General features: G+C 36.8%; 3 protein-coding genes across 5 annotated transcripts in view; 2 read left to right on the forward strand and 1 right to left on the reverse strand.

The window, feature by feature from the left end:
- The window catches only part of phlpp2 (PH domain and leucine rich repeat protein phosphatase 2), a 73,485-nt gene extending 66,610 nt beyond the window's left edge, over positions 1-6,875 (forward strand). The window contains exon 19 of the mRNA XM_058783075.1: positions 292-6,875. Within this exon, the coding sequence (XP_058639058.1) occupies positions 292-1,554 (1,263 nt within the window). The 3' untranslated portion in view covers positions 1,555-6,875. The remainder of the gene's footprint in view (positions 1-291) is intronic.
- A 198-nt stretch (positions 6,876-7,073) lies between these two features.
- On the reverse strand, positions 7,074-16,135 carry marveld3 (MARVEL domain containing 3). 2 transcript variants are annotated; one of them, XM_058783080.1, is made up of 4 exons: positions 16,055-16,135; positions 10,972-11,180; positions 10,765-10,859; positions 7,074-8,756 (listed from the first exon to the last, which is right to left on the reverse strand). In XM_058783080.1, exons 2-4 carry the CDS (start codon positions 11,175-11,177, stop codon positions 8,149-8,151), a joined length of 909 nt encoding a protein of 302 aa, XP_058639063.1. In that variant the 5' UTR covers positions 11,178-11,180; positions 16,055-16,135; the 3' UTR covers positions 7,074-8,148. The 2 variants fall into 2 exon arrangements, with proteins under 2 accessions (XP_058639063.1, XP_058639062.1); XM_058783079.1 differs by lacking the exon at positions 16,055-16,135 and adding an exon at positions 11,513-12,134.
- usp10 (ubiquitin specific peptidase 10) overlaps positions 15,559-19,827 on the forward strand; it is a 31,778-nt gene continuing 27,509 nt past the window's right edge. For both annotated transcript variants that reach the window (XM_058783077.1, XM_058783078.1), the window contains exon 1: positions 15,559-15,852. In XM_058783077.1, the coding sequence (XP_058639060.1) occupies positions 15,832-15,852 (21 nt within the window). In that variant the 5' untranslated portion in view covers positions 15,559-15,831. The remainder of the gene's footprint in view (positions 15,853-19,827) is intronic.

A 19,827-nucleotide genomic window follows, 5' to 3' on the forward strand; every position in this document is an offset into this window, starting at 1 on the left:
AATAATGGCACATGCTGTATAAACTCTCTTATGGAGTACTGATTTTTGGAGACGTTTTGTCAGTTGAATAATTGGTATGTTAAACAGCATTCTTTGCAATACCATTGAAGGCACTTTATCCCTCACCGCTTAGCCTTGTGTTCATTCCTGTCAAAAATTAAATATGGCTCTACCCTGACTAAGGTCCAAAAGCTAACTGGCTGATGCATCATGCTGTTTATTGTAAATATGGCCATGAATGAGAAGTAGCAGCTTATTTGTGTCTCTAATCATTTGACTCTTGTGCTGTAGGATAACAAGGTGAGTGGAGTGACATGCTGCTCACGGTTACTTGGCTGTTCCTACCTGTTTCCTTGGGTGCTTCCCAAACCCTGGGTGCACACAGAGCCTCTGTGTTCCCAGGATGAGTTCCTGATCCTAGGAAACAAAGCACTCTTCCAGAAGGTTTCCTACCAGGAGGCAGTGAGCACTGTGCTGGCTGTCAGAGACCCCCGTGCTGCTGCCAAAAAGCTCTGCACGCTGGCACAGAGCTATGGGTGCCGGGATAACGTGGGAGCAGTGGTGGTCGCTTTGCATATCGGAGAAGACAGCTGTACATGTGAGCCTCCTCTCTCGAACACAGAAGCCCGAGGGCCACCTTTACCGATCTCTGTGTCCCCTGGTGACCCAGCCACGCCGTCATCTAGCAGTGGCATTGCCTCGGAGTTCAACAGCGAGATGTCCGCTTCGGAAGTGGGCAGCGAGGCTGGGTCCACAGCTTCGGACGAGCACCCCTCTTCGGGACCAACAGCTCGTCCGGAGCGCCGCTGTAGTTTGCATCCCACTGCTACCTTGTGCAACACAGGGCCAGTGGCGAGCTTGGGGCCAGGGGCGCACCCGGCTCTATTCCAGCGGCAGCCTTCCAGCGCAACCTTTTCAAGCAACCAGTCGGACAATGGACTGGACAGCGATGACGAGGCTCCTTTAGAAGGCGTCATCTCAAACGGGAGCAAGCTTGAGGTGGAAGTGGACATCCACTGCTGCGCTTTTCAGCTGCGCTCCGGACCACCGGAAAGTCCCAAGGACCTGGACGGCCGGCATGATTTGAGGGGCTCGGATTATCCCAACAGCAAAATGCGGCGGCAAAACAGCGTGGTGGTTTCTGCCACCAACGGCTGCCTGCTGGCCGTGTGCGGCCGAGAGATCTCAGATCTGAAGAAGTCTCCTTCAACCTCTAGTCTCTTCGGGAAGAAGCTGTCTAACGGCTCCGTAGTGGCTCTCGAGGACAGCCACAATATTATTGAGGTAGCACTGGAGGCCCCAAAAAAGAAGTCGGGATATTTTGCCGCACCAGCCCAGCAAGACCCGGAAGACCAGTTAATTATACCGCCCAGTCTGGAGCAAGATGTGCGGGAGCAGCTGAGAGGCCAGAGCCCTGTGGTTCCCGGGCCGCCGCCGGCTCCTTCAACGCCTCCCTCAGCGAGAGACCCCAGCTGGGACCATCTTCAGCCCACCGTCCCCGGCCTCCACCCCACCACCATCCTGCAACAGGACGTCTACGACACAGCTCTATAGTTGGTGCAAGAGGACCGCACCATTGGAGCATCTCCGCATCGTAGTGCCACATCAAAGAGGCTAGCACGCTCGAGATAATCCAGTTCTTATTTAGCGCCGTCATCACGTGTGGGTCCATGCATGTGCATTCTTGGGCTGATCCGAGTCAAGAAGGGAAGGGTGGAAATGGGTGGAAATGTCAGAGCCGATGAAATCTTGAAGAATGTGGGCTATTCCTGACCAAAAACCACAGCATGGAGCTGGAGTACCTCATACATCACCATGCGCGAGTTCATTTCGACATTCGCCCTTTATATCAAAGGTCACAGGCTTACGTAGGCTTCAATGATCACATTTGCCTTCTGGAGGATAGATGCTATCAAGCTAAACTGAGACCAAAAGATGAGAAAAGTGCCTCTTGAAGATGGTTGAGGTTCCGAGAGCCTTTACTGTTCCGGTGTAAGTGCAGTGTTGTTCTCCTACCTTCCCATAGTGGCGACTAGTTGGTAATCTGCACTTTTGAAGTCTGTGAGGAATATTTCAGACGGATCTCTTCCCCATCTGACCTGCTGGAAACATCCCGCTCCATTTCATGGAAAGGAGTGGTGGTTGTTGTGGAAAGATGTGTTGTTGAAAAATACCAGAGCGTTCTCCGCCGCTCCTGATCTCCTCTCTTGTATGCATACGGGATCTCCCAGACAAAGCCACGGGGGTCTCTGGGACCCTCTGCACAATTGAAGAGTACAATGAACCCAACGTAACATTCAAACCCTGGAGAGGGAATCGGTCTAGTGATGGAGGTCAGAGTGAGATGGAGACAGAAACTACATCCAGTGCTCAGTGGAAGCATCGCCACACCTTTAAGGTCATTTGGGGAGCAGAAAGACCTCACAACCTTGTCTGAAATCATAACTTGAGCTGTCTCGGGTTGTTTAGAGTACTTGAAGTTTCGAGTGTGCCATGACTACATGACAGAGCTCGTGCTATACAGCCTTGGGCCGTGAATGCGTCATCGGGTCTTTGTAGTAGTGTGGTTTTGCTGTTGATCTGAGCGAGGTTGGGATATTTTCTCATCTCATAATCAAGGAAAAAAATGATCAGCTGACATTTAGGTTTTTTTGTATGAGAGGTACTGGGTAATATAATATCATGTGTTGTGCAGTGTGTGTGTGTGTGTGTGTGGGTATGTGTGCTCTATTTTAGCCATGCATGGTACGTATAAGGAAACAGGCTGGTTTGAGTTTGTTTTTTTATTTGAATCAGGAGACCTGAGGAAAGAGACTATATTGGGTCATTTGAGTTTGTCATTGCCACAATCACAGTATCAGGGAATTCTGAGCAGTACAACACTGTGCTCATGGTTTGAGGAGACATCTAGTGGTGTTTATTGGAAACAACAATGTTGTTTTTTCAGGGTTTTCCCTGGAATGAAGTTCCTTTTACACAACTCATTATTACATTTAAAAACTTTTTTTTTTAAATAATAATAAATAAAGAATTAGAGAATTAAAATTAGGGACAATCAAGTGCAAAGCCCATTGTTAATTGTTAGAAAGCCCTTTTTTTTCTTTTGCCTATTGTAGGGCATTGGGTTGTATTAAATTATATTTATTAGGTGCACTCTCATAATTCATTAGATTCAATTCATTCATAGTCTTTAGAAAGGAAGCAACAGTTCACATTGACACTGATGCACTTCAAATATAGAAATTGAATCTCATAGACGTCTCAGCATTGGCATGTTTAAAAATTTGTAGATCATCAACTTGAAACTGAGCTTAAGTCTGTTGCATGCTCAGATATTATGTTCAAGACATTTGACCTCAAGATTAAAGAGATTAATTTTGTGAATTATAACCTTTATAAGTGGACATTTTGAGTGTATTTTTTTTTTCTTTAAAAAAAAAAAAGATATTCTCCATGGTCAGATGGCAATGTTCGTAGTGCCAAACTTGCATACAGATTTGTGTTTGCTATATGTAGGAGAAAAAGCTGCCATGCAACTAATCTGGATCCCCGTATTTAACATCCAGGAAGGTTTTGAATTGAACTTTTACTGCCATTAACTTCAAGCATTAGAGAGATGTTTGTGTTAATTATAATTGCCTACAGACCTGAAACTGTAGCTCTTGTGCCAAAAGATACGTAGCAATGCTACTTGAAGGGAAGGTATGTTATTTTGAGTATTTCGTTCGTCCCTCGGGTGCTACTGAGAGCTGTAGCCAGTGGCATGGACGCAGCAGCCCTGCATGACTCATTGTTTTTTTTTTTTTTCTATCATGGCCTTAAAGCAGGTTTTCCACAGTCTTTAGTGTTTATAGTCCAGTTCTCTTTTTTGCACTCAAAAATGTGAAGTACAATTTTCTAGAAATTGATCTCTAGATTCCCTAAACCATTTAGAGCTGTATGCTTAAGTGCATCAAGTATTGTTGTACAATCTTATAAAGTAAAAGGGTTTTACACTGTATAAGCACTTTGTTCATAGCTCAGAGAATCTATATACATAGACATATTTAAGAATTGCATTTTAGCTATTGTTGAAATGCATAGAAAATCATCATTAGGCTTTGTTCTTTTAGGTATTTTTTTTCTTTTATAACCCCTGAAAAATGTAATTTCTTGTAAATGTTTGGTTGAAAGGAGAGATGTGGTTATTGAGGCACAACATGCTGATTCTTACTGTGCTAAGAGGCAGAATACAAGCATTTGACGGCTTGCTTTGTTTGCAAGATGTAGTCTAAGTGTTATTAGCTATAGAAGCGTTTCATCCCTCGCAGTGCTTTAACATTATAAGGAAACGGAAATGGAAAGTAATATTTTGAACCGACATCACTGATACAGCCACTTTATTACCACTTCGAGAGCACCTTCAATAGACCTATACAACATGATGCATATCTGCATCGTACTTAAAAATGATATATGCAACAATCATACGGTGTCTAATTAGATCAATATTAATCTGAAAATTGAAGAACAGGACTGGGGAAAATCCATACATTTGTGTATGTCTGTGGATGTCAAGTGCAGTGCTCTGTTGTGAAAATAGTGCGTTTCTTCAGCCTAGGCAACTATACAAGTTGCTTTGCCACGTAGACAAATGTTGTATTTTATATCCCTTTAACATTTGTGCTCTGTGCTCTCCTGGCCAAAACATGTTGAGGTGAAACTCACGTTTCTGAAAATGTAGGCAAAATGCAATTTTCCTTGTTGTATTATTCAAATAGCCATTAAGTTTACATTCATTTGTTAATGGCACGGCGGAGGTGATTCTTAAAGGAACAGCAGACCCCAAAATCAACATTGTTATTATTTATGTAATTCTATGTTTTTCCAAACTTGCCTTCTGCGAACACAAAAGAACCAAACTGTTTTGGTTACCAACTTTTCTCAAAATATCTTCTATGTTCCACACAAGAAAGTGAAGTCATAGAGGTTTGGAATCACATGAGAGTAAATAAATAACAGAAATAAAATGTTTGGGTGAACTATCCCTTTAATTATATGCTTAATTGGAAGAACACAAAGCACAGTTATACAAATATTCCCGCTCACATAAAATATTAGACTTTTCTTATATTTTAGTTTAACATTTATAGGGCATTTTGGGGGGTCTAATATTCTATCATGGAGCATGAAGTATTTTGGGTACCAGCTTACTTAAAGCCTGTATGCATAATGCATTATAACTTTTCATAAATAATTGTAACCAGAGTTTAAAAGCATTACAATTTTTAAAAGTTTGTTTTTCCTTTGTTTTAAAGCATTATGTGCAACAATGAATAGATAAATATTATAATTTATTATAACTGTGGTTATAATTATTCTTAGGCTCATAGAGTGCATTACAAGGCATTTATAATGCATATATATATATATATAAGCTTTAAGTATTACCGTACTTTTTTTTTTTTTTATTATTATTTTTTTTTTTTATGTGATTAAGTTGATTTTGTTTGCCATTAGTGGTGTCTTAGTTTGGGCATTGCACTATAAAATGTTCTCGTTAAAGTTTGAAGTGTTTCAAAATGAACACCAGTTATTAAAAACAGGTAAAAGTTAGCTTCCTTTTTACAAGTTCTGCGCATTACTGAATTCTCTGCAACTTTCTCTGATTTTTATAACTGGCTTTGCAACTTTTGTGTGAACATTTATGCAGAACTAAAGGAAAGTTTTACAATGCTGCATAGTGATTTCGATTTCCCTTTAAGAAGATAAAGACATGATTTCACACAATGACGAGCAATTTGAGAAGTTAAAGGTGATGTGTGCCATTCATATGTTCATTCCTGAAAAAAAGTGTAAACATTCTGGATTCATCAAAACATCTGTGTGTTTTTGTTCAACATGGCAGCCAGTGTCAACCAATGGTGTAAGCTTAGGGGCGGGGCTAACTGTTTCTCTGACCAATGACAGATGAGGGAAGTGTTCAAGAACTTCCATTTAGTAGAAAATGACACACATCACCTTTAAATACTCGTTACTTTTCTGCTTTCCCAAGTTCTGACTCCACCACCCACGTTTTATCCAGTGAGGTTATCAGAAACGTGCTTCATCCTTTTTTTAAATTTGACCGAACAAGAAAGCATTTGTCTTAAGTCTCTTTGTAAATCTGCGCAGTGTGAGAGTTGCTGTTAGCGCATGAAGCGTGTGATTGTGGTTTTACCCTGAGAGAGATGAAAGCTGCTTTTGAATGCAAAAACGCATCTTTATCTGGCGTATTCATTGACATTTTTGCACATAATCACAGTTCGTTCTGGACAGATGTGGATTGAGATGAAGTTCCTGTTGTTGACATGTGACCAAAGTTTGATCTTGTCATCATTTATGTACATTTTGTTTTTAAGAGATGCTTTAATATTTCCCCTCAATGCCAAGAAGCTGAGGTTTATTTTTGTACTTCATAGTTTCATGCAAATTTATAGGTCCTCCAGTGCAGAATCTAGGATTTAAGGGTTCTATGGTAAACTGTCACCCATCAAGGTACTATCTTTGAAGATACTAACTATTCATGTATTTAATGTGAGAAGCATGCCCTATATAAATGAATATAAATAAATATAAATATATATATATAAATAATATATATACATAAAGAATATATTATCATGTGATTATTTGTATAAAATATTAACTTTTCTGTTTATAAGAAATTGTTTTAATATCTGAAGCATAATGTATATTCTATTTTTAAGTTTCTAATTTAGCATGCAGTAAACTGCTGAATATTTTCATTGTGTTAAATTATTGAATTGTTTTTAGTTTAGGAGATCATTTGAGTTGTTTTACTGATTTAGTAAAAGGACTAAATGCGAGCACTTTTGCTGTCTGTCAGCTAGGACTGTACTTTTTAGAGTGGGTGCTGGCTCATCATTTCATTTCAGATGCTGCTATGCTTAGTTTTGAGCAGAAAGCTGTATTTTTAATTAACTTTTCAGCCAAGTAGCAATAAAAATTTTTACTGTGAAATACGTGTCTTTGATGCCTCCGAAGTCCTTTATGGGATGTATTTGCACATAACTGATATGCATGTCTCAAAATACTTTAATATCTACAGTTGCGTAACAGACACACATATAAAGAAGGAAATGATCTTGCTTAATATGTTAAATTACAAACTGTGAACTAGGCTCACTGGCACCAAAGATAATACAGACATTTAAATGAGTATGTAATATATACAAGGCTTCTGCAGGTTTTCATGATGGTAAATTTTACACCAAACAGAACATTTAGAAAATAAATTGAAGGCAACTAAAGGCAAGTATGTTCTCTGAATGTAAATGTCTTGAGAGAAACCCAATGAGTTGTATTAGCCATACATAAGTTTGAAAGTACAACATCCAACCGATCTCCATCTTTTTAATAAATTTTACATAAGAATAGCTTAATAGCCCAATCACTAGAATATGGAAGTTACTTTTACTGTACCTTCTGATCACACTGCAAAACAGTGTTATTCATTTTTGTTGTTTTCTGGTGCAAATGTCTAAAGATTCTTAAAATCATGATACACTTACTTCAGAAACCAAATGACGTTTTCTGTGAAATTGATCAAAATGAAGCGAGTTTATGGTTAAAACAAATATCTGGCTCAGAAAACCAACTTAATTTAAAGGGAAAACCAGTTTTCATACCTCATTGACATTTCTTCTCGTTTCAAGCATAAACGCTTCAAATATTTCAATATTTTAAGACTTTTACATTTGCATCTCAAGAAAACGATTTACAGTAAGAATGTTTAGATATTTTTTGCCATGACTTTATGAATTTACCACTTTCAGATCGGATTGAACACCTTAACTTGTAAAAGGATGAATAAAGACTTTAAAGACCTGCAGAAACCCTAATAAAGTAATTAATTTTGTGTTTTTTTAATTCAACACTCAATATATTGTGTGTTTCTTTTTAATCAAAGAATCAAATCTAATGTTTGTGAAGAATATATGGAAAAAAAGTATACATAATATAAAAAACTTGCAAAGGTCCTTCATAATAAAAACTCTTTTTGAAAAATGGAAAAATACATATCCTTCTGATACTGTAAAAATACTAACCAAAGCATTTACACTGGTGTAGGACCTTCTGTGCTTTCCACATGAAATAGCGTGACCTTCACAGGTTGTTGTCTTCTGCCGGCCTCTGCTTCATCTTCCTCACTCGTATGAAGGCTCTGATGGCCAACACGGCGCTTAGGGGGAATATAATAATCCCCAGAACACCAAACAAGCCTCCTGCTATGTCTGCCCCATTGAGATTGCACTCAAATCCTCTGTGACCTTTGCTGCTGTACATGGCTTCCCTCTCTTTACAGATGGGGTTGTTGTAGATCTCCTGCAGCTTTATGAAGTAGAAAGCGACGGCAGGAATAAAACCGAGACCTATGAGCACATCCAGCAGGGCTTCAGCCAGCAGCAGAGGAGGGAAACGGTAGGGCATGCGAAACACGCCGAGGGCCAGCGTGGCACAAGCGCAGAGCATCAGCGCCCCGCCGCATGCCATGCTGTAGACGTAAGGGGGCAGTTTGAGCTGGTAGAACTGATCGTCGAGCTGCTGGACCTTCTGCGCCTCGGCTCCGGTGAATGCGTTGGCTCCTCCGTAATAGTACTGGTACAAACCGCCTAGGCTGGCGATATCCCGATACCGACCCGAGTTACTGTGGTTCACTCCAGCACAGATGACAATCAACAAGCCTAAGAAGAACTCCATGGCCTGACAGATGCCTACAGGACAAGAACATATGCACATTAAAAGAGATTGCATAAATATACAATATTGTTCACAAAGTTGGGATCAGAAAGACTGACTAGAAATACATTTATAATGTTACAAAAGGTTTCCATTTCAAATAAATGCTCTTACTTTGAACTTTCTATTCATCAAAGAATCCTAAAATAAATCTATCACAGTTTCGACATACTTATTATCAGCATATTATGACTTCTGATGGATGATATGACACTAAAGACTGGAGTAAGGATGCTGAAAATTCAGCTTTGCCATCACATATTATGAAATAGAAAAGAGTTCACAATGTTACTATTTTTACTGTATTTCTGATCACATACAGTGGTGGCCGAAATGATTAGCACACTAGTATTTTCACCAGCTAAAAATGGTTTGAAGTCAGTTATTTCTATCTTTTGCTGTAGTGTTTCAGTAGGAAATAAACTTTCATTTTGCCATTAATTGTGATAATCCAGTTTTTGTTTGCTCCACACAGAGATCTGATCATCATCAGTCTGTCTGAAGAAACTGAGACAGAATAAATCCAGAAGAACTGTGGCAACGTCTCCAAAATGCTTCAAGAAACCTTCCTGCAAAGCTCCTGAAAAACTCTGCTCAAGTGCACCGAGGGCAAAAGCTGCTTTAAACGTAAAGGATGCTCACACCAAATGTTGATTTAATTTAGTTAATTAATAAAGAAAATCAAATTTACGACATTATTTTTGACGGCATCCTCATTTTACAGCATTTTTACACAAGTGCCTAAAACTTTTAACAGTACTGTAGCTTTGCAGGAAGGTTTCTTGAAGCGTCTTGGAGACGTTGCCACAGTTCTTCTGGATTTATTCTGTCTCAGTTTCTTCAGACAGACTGATGATGATCAGATCTCTGTGTGGAGCAAACAAAAACTGGATTATCACAATTAATGGCAAAACGAAAGTTTATTTCCTACTGAAACACTACAGCAAAAGATAGAAATAACTGACTTAAAAACCTTTTTTAGCTGGTGAAAATACTAGTGTGCTAATCATTTCGGCCACCACTGTAAATGCAACCTTGACAAGCATGAGAGACTTTCTGCAAAAACATGTAAATAATATTACTGACCCCAAGCTTTTGAACGGTAGCGTATATAATACAAATGGCTTTCATTTCAAGTGCAAAACCACTTTAAATAAAATTCTAAATCACCATTTTTACACTGCTTATAAAAGTATAAAGGGACATGCGAAAGCCCAGTATAAAAAACAAGCATAGAAAGAAATGAAGCAAAAGCATACACAATGTGTGTATATTGGTCAAAGACGAGACGACTTGTTTTGGTTTCCGCATCAAATAAAACCAACAAAAAGTTAATTTATATACATTGGAAACATATTAAATGCAAGTCACGCGTCTATGTTAATGTTTCAAATAACTTTTGAGTCAAAATATTGGTGAAATGATGTTCCATCATCATTCAGTGCAGCAGATATATTAATGTAAAATTGAAACAACATACTTATTCTGACCTGTACTTATTAAAATACATAAAATAAATTTTAAATGATAAAAAAAACGTCTTGTTTTTGACAAATGTTAAAACCTAGTGGTATGCAGGATAGTGACAAATATTGCTAAATATTTAATATTACAGTTAATGTCATCTAATGATTCTTGATAGAAGATTTTTTGATATGCGATATATTTTTGGTAACTACCGAATTACATTTGAGTTGGTGTCTTCAGTAAACTGTGGCAAAAATATATGATAGTCATTATTTTTTGCTCAGATATTGTATTTTGTTTTTAATTAAACAGGACACATTCTAATGTATGCGGGAAAAAATTAAAGCTGTATTAAACTTTTATTGCAAACTCCTTTTTGTCTTATATCACCACCTAGTTTGCTACCATGATTGGTGACTCCTCCCCCCAAAATTAAAAGATAACTTCACTCTTAATTTCTAAGCTCACTAGGTTAGCAAGAGACCGTTTCAAAGTAGCTTCTCAAAGTGAGTTTACCTCTGCTAGTTGTGATGTATTTTAGGTTGTAAAGTGTATGATGGTGGGGTTGACTGTCATCATAGTATGAAGATGATGTCTCGGTGTAACTGGGCCTGTAGAAAATATCACAACAAGCAGGGCAGAAAGTCACAGCATGCATGCATACTTCTGCTAACAACATAAATATTTTGTAGGTGGGACAGAGACATCAGAATCACTCCTTACACTCCCTGACTATGATATTGGGCGGCCTCGTACACACGGGGGTCCCTTTGTGTGTCAGCATATCGTTGTTTCTCTCGGTGGCTTCGTGATCTGTCATCTCCATCAGGTGTTCTCCTGTCCTCTCTGTACCTCCTGTCCTCATCTCTCCTGTCTCGACTGGAGTAGTCTTTGTCCCTTGTGTGATGTTGCCGGCTTGATTCCGGCATTGCCTGAGAAATAAGGAGATTTCACAAATTTCATGGGTTTAAAACTTGATGCATCTTCATGCAGGTTCACGTGAATAATAGTGAAACCAACATGACAAGTTGTTACATTGTTAGTTAACTGATGTGGTTGTGGTTTATATATTGGAACAGCCTTTCAAGAAATGTTCTCAGTTTAATCGTATTACTTTTATAAAAGTATTTCTGTAAAGTAAACATTTTATCTAGTCGCAAAGATGGTCTCATTTCCTGAAACTAATCACCAAAATAAACCGTACTAGGTAACGAAAATTTACACGTAACTCGGTAATGAACCAATTAATTAACACAGAGCCTACCTTTTACTGAAATGGACGAAGTAAGCAGTGATTTGTCAGGGTTTCGCTCAGGTTTCTTGTGTTGTTGTGAATGTACACACACCTGTGAAACCTGTCTGACTCTGACTCCGCCTCCAGAAGCGTCACGACGCCACACCATTATAAATACAGGTTCAGCGCGAGATTGTAAACCTGTCTTTGAGCTCTTTTTAAGGAGAATTATTTTAATGTGAATGCTATGAAGGCTGTTAGAATTTGCTCCGCATTTAAAGTCTTCGTATAAGAAATCTTATGTAAAATAATGGCCCTTTATTGCATTTTTTTGTCGTTGTTTTTAAAAAAAATATATTTAAATATTTGCTTTATTTATTGTATTTTATTTATTTTTTACCATGTTTTACTTTTGTTATTGTCTTTTCAAGTGTCCCTACTTTTGATATGTTGTGTTTTGTATGTTCCTGTTTTCAGCAATAATAGGCTAATAAAATGATTGTTGTTCGTCAAAATTTCTAAATAAATATGAACCATTTCACTAACGCGGGGCGTTAATAACTTAAATGTTAGACCTACAGTAGGCTACTTGATTAGTTGTCCTTAAGCTTGTGTAGTTTACTAAAAGCAAGAACGAGTGCTAGAAAATTTGTGAGAACATAGATCAAAGGGCATAAGTTTGAACCAGGAAGTAAAGTTTTGGGCTAATCTATTAACAATTATTTTAATTAATTTGTAAAAGTTGCAAAGAGAAAGCGTTCTATCATTAATATATTAGAATTAGTATGTCCCAAATCATAGTATGTTTAAAAAAGTATGCCAAAGATTCCCGGATGGTCTACTACTTCCGGTTAGAATTCGAAGTGCAGATCGATGCACGCTCTAACGGCTAATATTGCCCACAACACATTGCGCTGTGGACGAGGATTCGATTAGAACTACAAACACGCATAAAAAGTGTTAAAAAAAAACTACAAACATGGCGGATATGCGCGACGGGTAGGGAAAGGGATTTGAGTGCTAAATAATCAATGTCTAACCTGATAAAAAAAAATATTTATTTAATATTATCCACATTATATTTAATATGCAGCAACACTTTGAACTTTTATAATGATATGTTTGGTCATTTACTTTGAAATGCATCATTATGCAAACACATGAGCAGAGTTCTCGGCATGAAAGACCCGCGATGTGCTTCTTTATTTCTCTCCAGTACGGTAGGAAATCAAATCAAACGAAATGTGGATGATGTTAACTGTGACAAGATGATTGACAGGGCAGTTTAAACAGTTACAGGATGCGTAACTAAGCAACAGAGCGTCCGTTAAAGAAGCAGCTATGACGAAGCATGTCCCAAAGCGTGCCTACTATTCTGCTACATACTCAAAAGTTTGTATACATACTTTTTCTTCACAAAAAGAGTACATACTTTTAGGGCATCGTATAAATAGGCGGATTGGGACGCAGCCAGTTTATATATGTCATCACGTAATGGTGACGTTAATAGTCTACGCAACGTAAATATTGGGTGGTTATTAATATTACTTTAAAGGACCTTCTCATTTTTCTCACTTAAGGATAAATTGCCTTCAAGTAAGTTTTGAAGCCGCTGTATTATTTAAAAGTAGAAGTTGCTAACAAGTTAGGCCTACATAAGAACTACACCTGTTGTCCAGTTCCTCATACAGGTAAGCTTACGTCCTTGTGGTAGTTGTAGTCCTTAAACAGAAAGTCGTTAATTTATTCATAAATCAAAAACAACCCCATAGGAAATGGTATTGCAGGTTTTAGGATTACAAACTAAACTCCATTCTTTGACTAACTTTTATGGTTTAACTGAGTGAACGCAGCAAGAACATTGGCAGTAAAGAAAAAAAAAAAAAAAGGCATTAGGACTTTAAACATTTGTCAGATTTACAATGTGTTTATTATATATACACTTTTGTTTGTATTTTGTCTTTTTGTTTTTCTTAATTGACCCTGGTGATTTTTTTTTTTTTTAATTGGATGCTTGAGAAAAACAATAACAATTGTCATCATGGTCAAATCATAACAATACAACATAAGTCCATGGTCATTCAGTCTTTCAGTCCATGCAGAGGAAGTGCCAAGTCTTTAGCAAAGCCATTGCTCTTATTGCTTTTAAGTTTGTAGAGAACTCAATAGATTCAAAATACATTTCATTTCAAGTTTGAATCTTAAAAAAAAAAAAAAACACACATTTATGAATAGGCCTATGGTATTTAGCTAATAGGAAAATAAGAATTATGAAATAAGTATCACCTTTTTTTCCACATCCATGAAAACCAAAAATTAAATTTCTATAACTCAAAATTAGGATTCACATAACATTTCATAAAATCAAGAATGTCACACCAAAATGATGTTGTTTAAGAGCACTTCCAGGCTAAATGTAGCCTAATTAAAGAAGTTTCAGGGCTTTCTAAACAGAAAGAACAGTATATTGTTCTTTTAAAGCCATTAATATCAAGTCTTGTAAGAGAGCACTTATCCGGGTAAAATCTATGAATCAGCTTAAATATAATTTCTCTCATTTTGTTAATAAAGCATTTTTTATTACAGGTATAAACAAGATTAACTACAGCAATTAGATACAACATCGGATGGCTAAAAGAAATAATACAGGAAGACAACAAAGGATAGGCTATGTATAAAAACAGTAAAACTAAAGGTACAGAGGTAGTAACTCAAATTATGTAACATTTAGATCATTAAACAGTTTCACAAATTTGACACTTTTTTGTTGTTAATGTTAAGTCGTAATTAGGTAATTAAAGTCACAAAGAAAATCTTGTAATTTGGGTAATGTTGAAGAAAATTTACATTTATGAATATAATATTTTGCAGATAAAATAAATACATTTCCTATACATTGTATATTGTGTTTACAATGAGAAAAATAAGAGAATACATCACATAGTGAAATCGATGTCTAAATTGGATTTTGTAGCAAAGAATTTTGAAAAGTCAGAACAAAATTCTTTAACAAGGGGGCATTTGAATAAAAAGATGATCAAATGACTCAATGCTGAAATGACAGAAATTGCAATTCAAGTGAGCATTACCGAATTTTGATGTAATCTCATTACTGGGGTAGGCTATATATGCAAAATTTTTAAATGTAGTTCTTTAACTTTAACTTATTTTTAAAAATATAAGGTAAAAGCTATGATTTTATTCCAGTTAATATTATCTATTAAAGATAATAGATTTACAAAAAAAAAAAAAAAAATCCCCGAGTAATAAAGTATTTGTGAGGTAATGACTAAAAATGCTTACAGGAATTTTTTTTTTTTTTGAGTACAAAATCTGAGTATAACAAAATGGCCTTAATTAGTATACAAAAAAATTATATGTTATGGAAGGCTCAACACAATAGAACCATATTAATTCCAGACAAAGCACATAACAAAATATTCCAAAACACATAACAAAATATAAAAATAAGAATCAAAAACAAGAACGAAAAGAAAATAATAATAATAAAAATATAATTACAACAAATTATATAATACAAACAAATTAAACAGTTTCACTGCCTTTGGATTTTTCATTTTACTAAGTGCATCTGAAAAGTATTTTAGATAATTTTTAAACACAATAAACAAGGGAGAAGATTTAAAATATCGACATTTATTTATAAAATATTTTGCTAATAATATAATATTATTAATAAAATCATACAAAACAGAGCACTCTTTGGTTATTCCGTACATTACATCTTGTAAGGTTAGAGTGAAACTATCAGCAACCTCACACTTCTCTACCATCCAGTCCTGCAATGCTTTCCAAAAAGACTGAGACAAACTACATGTAAAAAATATATGTTCTGTATCTTCAAATAGCTACATGTTTGCATAGATAAGGCACGTTTTCAAAATTAAATTTTGAGTGCAGAAATTTATTGGAGGGATATATATAAAATTTAATATTTTAAACTGTATTTATTTTACCTTGGGGAGAATAGGAAATTTTAGATAGGCTGTTCTGAAACATTTAAAAATGCTTACAATAACCCAATGCGAGTTTTTAATTTGCACGTCATTTTGGCGCGCCCGCCCTCAGCGCACGCACACGATCTCTCAGGGCGCGCGCTCGAGCAGCACACACAGGCGCGAGATAAAGATGGCGGCGACGGTGGGGGAAACGGCGTGATATGCTGGAGTAGTAGCACTAAACCTGAGTAAATCCACCGTATGACAGACCATAGCAAAATGGAAACCATGTCACAGTAGGCGTTTACTGGTAATACCAAGTACTACAAACTCACCTTTCCCCCCGAGACAACATTCATCTTGTGATTGTGGAGAAATCTCACCGGGAGCATGGCTTCGCACAGCAGCCAGGTAAGAAAACACTTCTGCCTCTTTTTATGTAACGTTTTAGCTCATAATGGCGTGCAGAGTGTGTATTTTGTCTCGTGCTGTACGTTACTTTCTGTCGGAGTGTGTTTTTTGGCCGCGAGTTTGTGTGTGGCCCACGCGCTGCTGCAGCGGCCTGGCCACGCGTTAATAACGGTCATTAGCAGGCGAGCGTTTGTGAACCTACCGCGCTTTTGGCGACGTTTCTATCGGATATCCCGTGTTTACCCCCCTCCACTGAGTACAGCAAAAAGGTATGGAGTGTTTCTACAAAGTGTCTCTAGTTCAAGCGAGTTGAAATAGAGTCGTGTTGTGTGGCTAATGTAGTATAATAGGCCTGTTGATTGGGGGCGGTATCGCTTCCTGTCTTCAACCTCATTCAAACTCTTTCGTTTGAGTTTTTCTCTTGTTTATTGCGCACATGCCATCCATTACATCTTCAGTGACGGTTCGTCACTGCTAGAATGTATTTTTAGCAGCCTCAGAGCCTTTTTGAAGTCTGCTAACTTTAAACGAGGCACCATGTAGATGCTACATCATTGTAGCTCTAACTGTTAGCCACATGCTGGACGATAGCCTCTCAATAATGCTTTCCTTAAGGTCCTGTATAAACGAATTGCGTTTAATGTTCTAAATAGGGCTGTCATTTGTATGTAAATCGTGTGCTGTCTTCAAGTTTGTCACTTTAGTAAAGTTAAACAGCTTGTAGCTCTGCTTTTGTGTTGGGTTGCCATATGGTTGAAATGGGGACAGGTTCTTAAGTATGTGAAGTTATGAGTATTTCTGGTCACTGGAAGATGCTTGGCTGCTGATAAGTGCTGTAACAAGCAATCTAGATGCATGAAGCACGAGGTCCTGTCAAAGTGTTAGTTAGCCAGGCTACCTGTCAGTGTTCATGTAAACATGAAGAATATGGTCATTTTCTCTTAATTTTGGCATGTTTGAGTTGCTTTTTTCACCTGGTTTCATGTTAAAAGTAGCTTTATGTAATTGTTACAGTATTGCTAGGTTTATCATTCACATACCGTCACTGCCATGTTCATAGCAAAGTTCTCTTTAGATATGAATACGCACTAGCGGTTGGCCGATATATCACCAAGATCAATATATCAACCTATATTAAGTTTTGTTTATTTTTTGACAGCACTTAGAACGTCAGATGCACTGAAGATCCTATTATTATTTTATAGTAATAAAAAAATAACACTATATACTTGCCAATAAACTGTCAACATTCAGCAGCATACAAATGAATGTAATTTAAGGAAGTCTTTGGCTGGTGATGCATGGCACAACTTTGAGCAATTTTGTGCAAAATTTCTATTTGGATACTTTAGATCGGTCGTGGGCCCTGTCTCACCTGGTTGCCCGCTGACGGCAATATTACCCAAAGTTGGGTTTCTCAAAAAGTTGCCCTGTGTATCATCAGCCTTTGAATATCTAATAAATATTTAATCCCACGATTAAATCCTCTGAAGTGTGTATTTGTAGCCTCCATAAAAACACACATGCAATGGTCTGATGGAGAGTGTCATATTCATGTCATTCTCTGTGTTGTATATGTTACCCTGTCATTTTTCAAAAAAAAGTGTGTGCAAAGACTTTATTTATATATATTATATATTGCAGAATTAAAATCTGTGCCTAATTTGTTGTTCCTGGTCAAAAATGACCAGCCTGTTGAGAATTGCTTATAAATTTTCTGTGCTATATCACCAGATCTTGAATAACTATTATTATTATTATTTATTGATTTATTTTTTTTATTGATTTATTTAGTGTTTGTTTTTTAGTGGATCATTTTTGTCAATGTTCTTTTTTTTTTTTTTTTCTTTGTAATAGACTTTCATTCATTTTTGATTTAGACAAGGTGGGATTAAAAGGATTCTACAAAAATTGAAAAATTATCACAATTTATTTTGGGAAGTTATCATACACTGTGTGACCAAAGTTGGCAAGTTCTAGTCGATTTCGATAACATGAACTAGCAATTTCAGGGGAAAAACTCTGGATCAAAATGATCAGATCAAAACAAAGAGGCTTCAGTTGCTTGAGTATCAAGCAAATAAAATTTTTGTCTTGGTAATTCATTTTAAATTTTAATTTAGTAAATATGTGAAATACATTTTTGTTTTGTTTTTTTGCAAATGTTATTCATATTTTTAAATTGAATAGCGTTTAGTCATCTTTATATAGGCCAACAGCCACCCTGCTGTCTGAGATATTGGCATCGGCCTTCAAAAAAGCCATATCGGTTGAGCACTAATATGCACCGCTGCATTATTTTTAGTCAACTGGTTTACGTTGACTAACTGTAACTGCTGCGACTGCATACACAAATGTCAAACAGAAGTTGAGTTAACGGTGATTTAGAATAAATTCACAGCCTAGTTGGAATCCCACTTCGAGTAAACAATAGTTTCCAACGTACTCAAGTGCATGCTTGACATGCATGCTGCTCTGTACCCTCAGATTCCCTTGGCATTGGTCACACTTTCAACCATTACAAAGCTTTGTGAGCCGATGTGTCTATTAATGGTGTGTGACAGTCTTTGCAAAACAATGTTTATGAGGATTAGGCAATGTTGGATTGAATGTGTGAGATGAATTTGATGAAGACGGGTCCTGTAATGAAAGAAGCGCCCTGAAAATGGAAGTTGAATGTACTTTTGGATGTACAATTCTGGGTGGGGCGGTTTGATGTGCCAAGTTTAGAGGATATCCCTCAGTTGTAGCCTGTTATAGATAAATGGGGGGGAAAAAAAAAAAAAAATGCAGGCAGCTGATGGGCACTCTCCAAGTATGATGACATCTGCTTTAAAAGCTCAGTGAGCTGGCATGTGGGATGATGGCACCACAATTGAAATGGTTCAACAGGATTTATGGCTAGCAGCACAAAAGTAAAACTTTGTTCATCTCCTTCTGAATGTGTATGTGTGTGTATATATATGTGTGTGTGTATATATATATATGTGTATATATATATGTGTGTGTATATGTATGTGTGTGTATATGTGTGTGTGTATATATATATATATATATATATATATATATATATATATATATATATATATATATATATATATATATATATATATATATATATATATATATATATATATATATATATATATATATATATATATATATATATATATATATATATATATATATATATATATATATATATATATATATATTGCTCTAAAGAAGCATTAGGGGATATGTTGAATCAGTAATTGGTTTTAGGGCTGACTTGATGCTTGACCTGCGTTGATTTGACATTATATTGCTGGCCTGAGCAATATAAAGGTCTTGCCATAGCATAAAAAAGAAAAGCCATATCTGAATGCTTTTGGATGTGGCAATAGTTGTTTGTGGTGATGGGAGAACTTGTTATGCGATTCTTTTTAAGGGAAGGTCTGAAACAAGAAAATCCAGTGACTTGTCTGGTTTGTCTTTATCTGTGGGGGGGATGACACATTTTACATAAAACCACATTCATGGCAGCTCTTTCTTTATCTTCATAAATGCGGTTTATCAGTTTAACGTACTGGAAGATAAGGTCAGTTTTTAAAACTACTTAAATTAAGCAACCTATCATGTTAAAGTCAGCATGGAACTAAAGTTGTGATTGCTTTTTATTCCCTATTGTTAGGTGTATCTGAGTGAAACTGCTTCTCAAACAAGTAATGTAGGCATGGTCTTGATTTTGTCTATGCCGTTTAGGGTTGGGCCGATAGACGATGCTATCGTCCATCCCCGATGGCTGATAGACATCGTGATGTTGACCCGACATCGTATACCGCCCGCAATCCGCCGAATCCCAATACCGTGTTCGGGAAAAAAAATGACGTACTACGGAACCCAAAAGGGAATAAATACGAGATGGAAGGAAAATACATATTTCAATACTTTCTCTCGCAGTTATATCATTGGGTAATTATACTGTATATAACT

Source organism: Onychostoma macrolepis, chromosome 07, assembly GCF_012432095.1.
Source record: "Onychostoma macrolepis isolate SWU-2019 chromosome 07, ASM1243209v1, whole genome shotgun sequence".
Taxonomy (NCBI): Eukaryota; Metazoa; Chordata; class Actinopteri; order Cypriniformes; family Cyprinidae; genus Onychostoma; species Onychostoma macrolepis.

Excerpts from the sequence above, each read along its gene's own strand:
- marveld3 (XM_058783080.1), bottom strand. The coding sequence starts at position 11,177 with ATGCCGGAATCAAGCCGGCAACATCACACAAGGGACAAAGACTACTCC. Across the intron at positions 10,860-10,971 it reads CAATATCATAGTCAGGGAGT|GCCCAGTTACACCGAGACAT; the intron begins GTAAGGAGTGAT and ends TATTTTCTACAG. Across the intron at positions 8,757-10,764 it reads ATACATCACAACTAGCAGAG|GCATCTGTCAGGCCATGGAG; the intron begins GTAAACTCACTT and ends CTTGTCCTGTAG.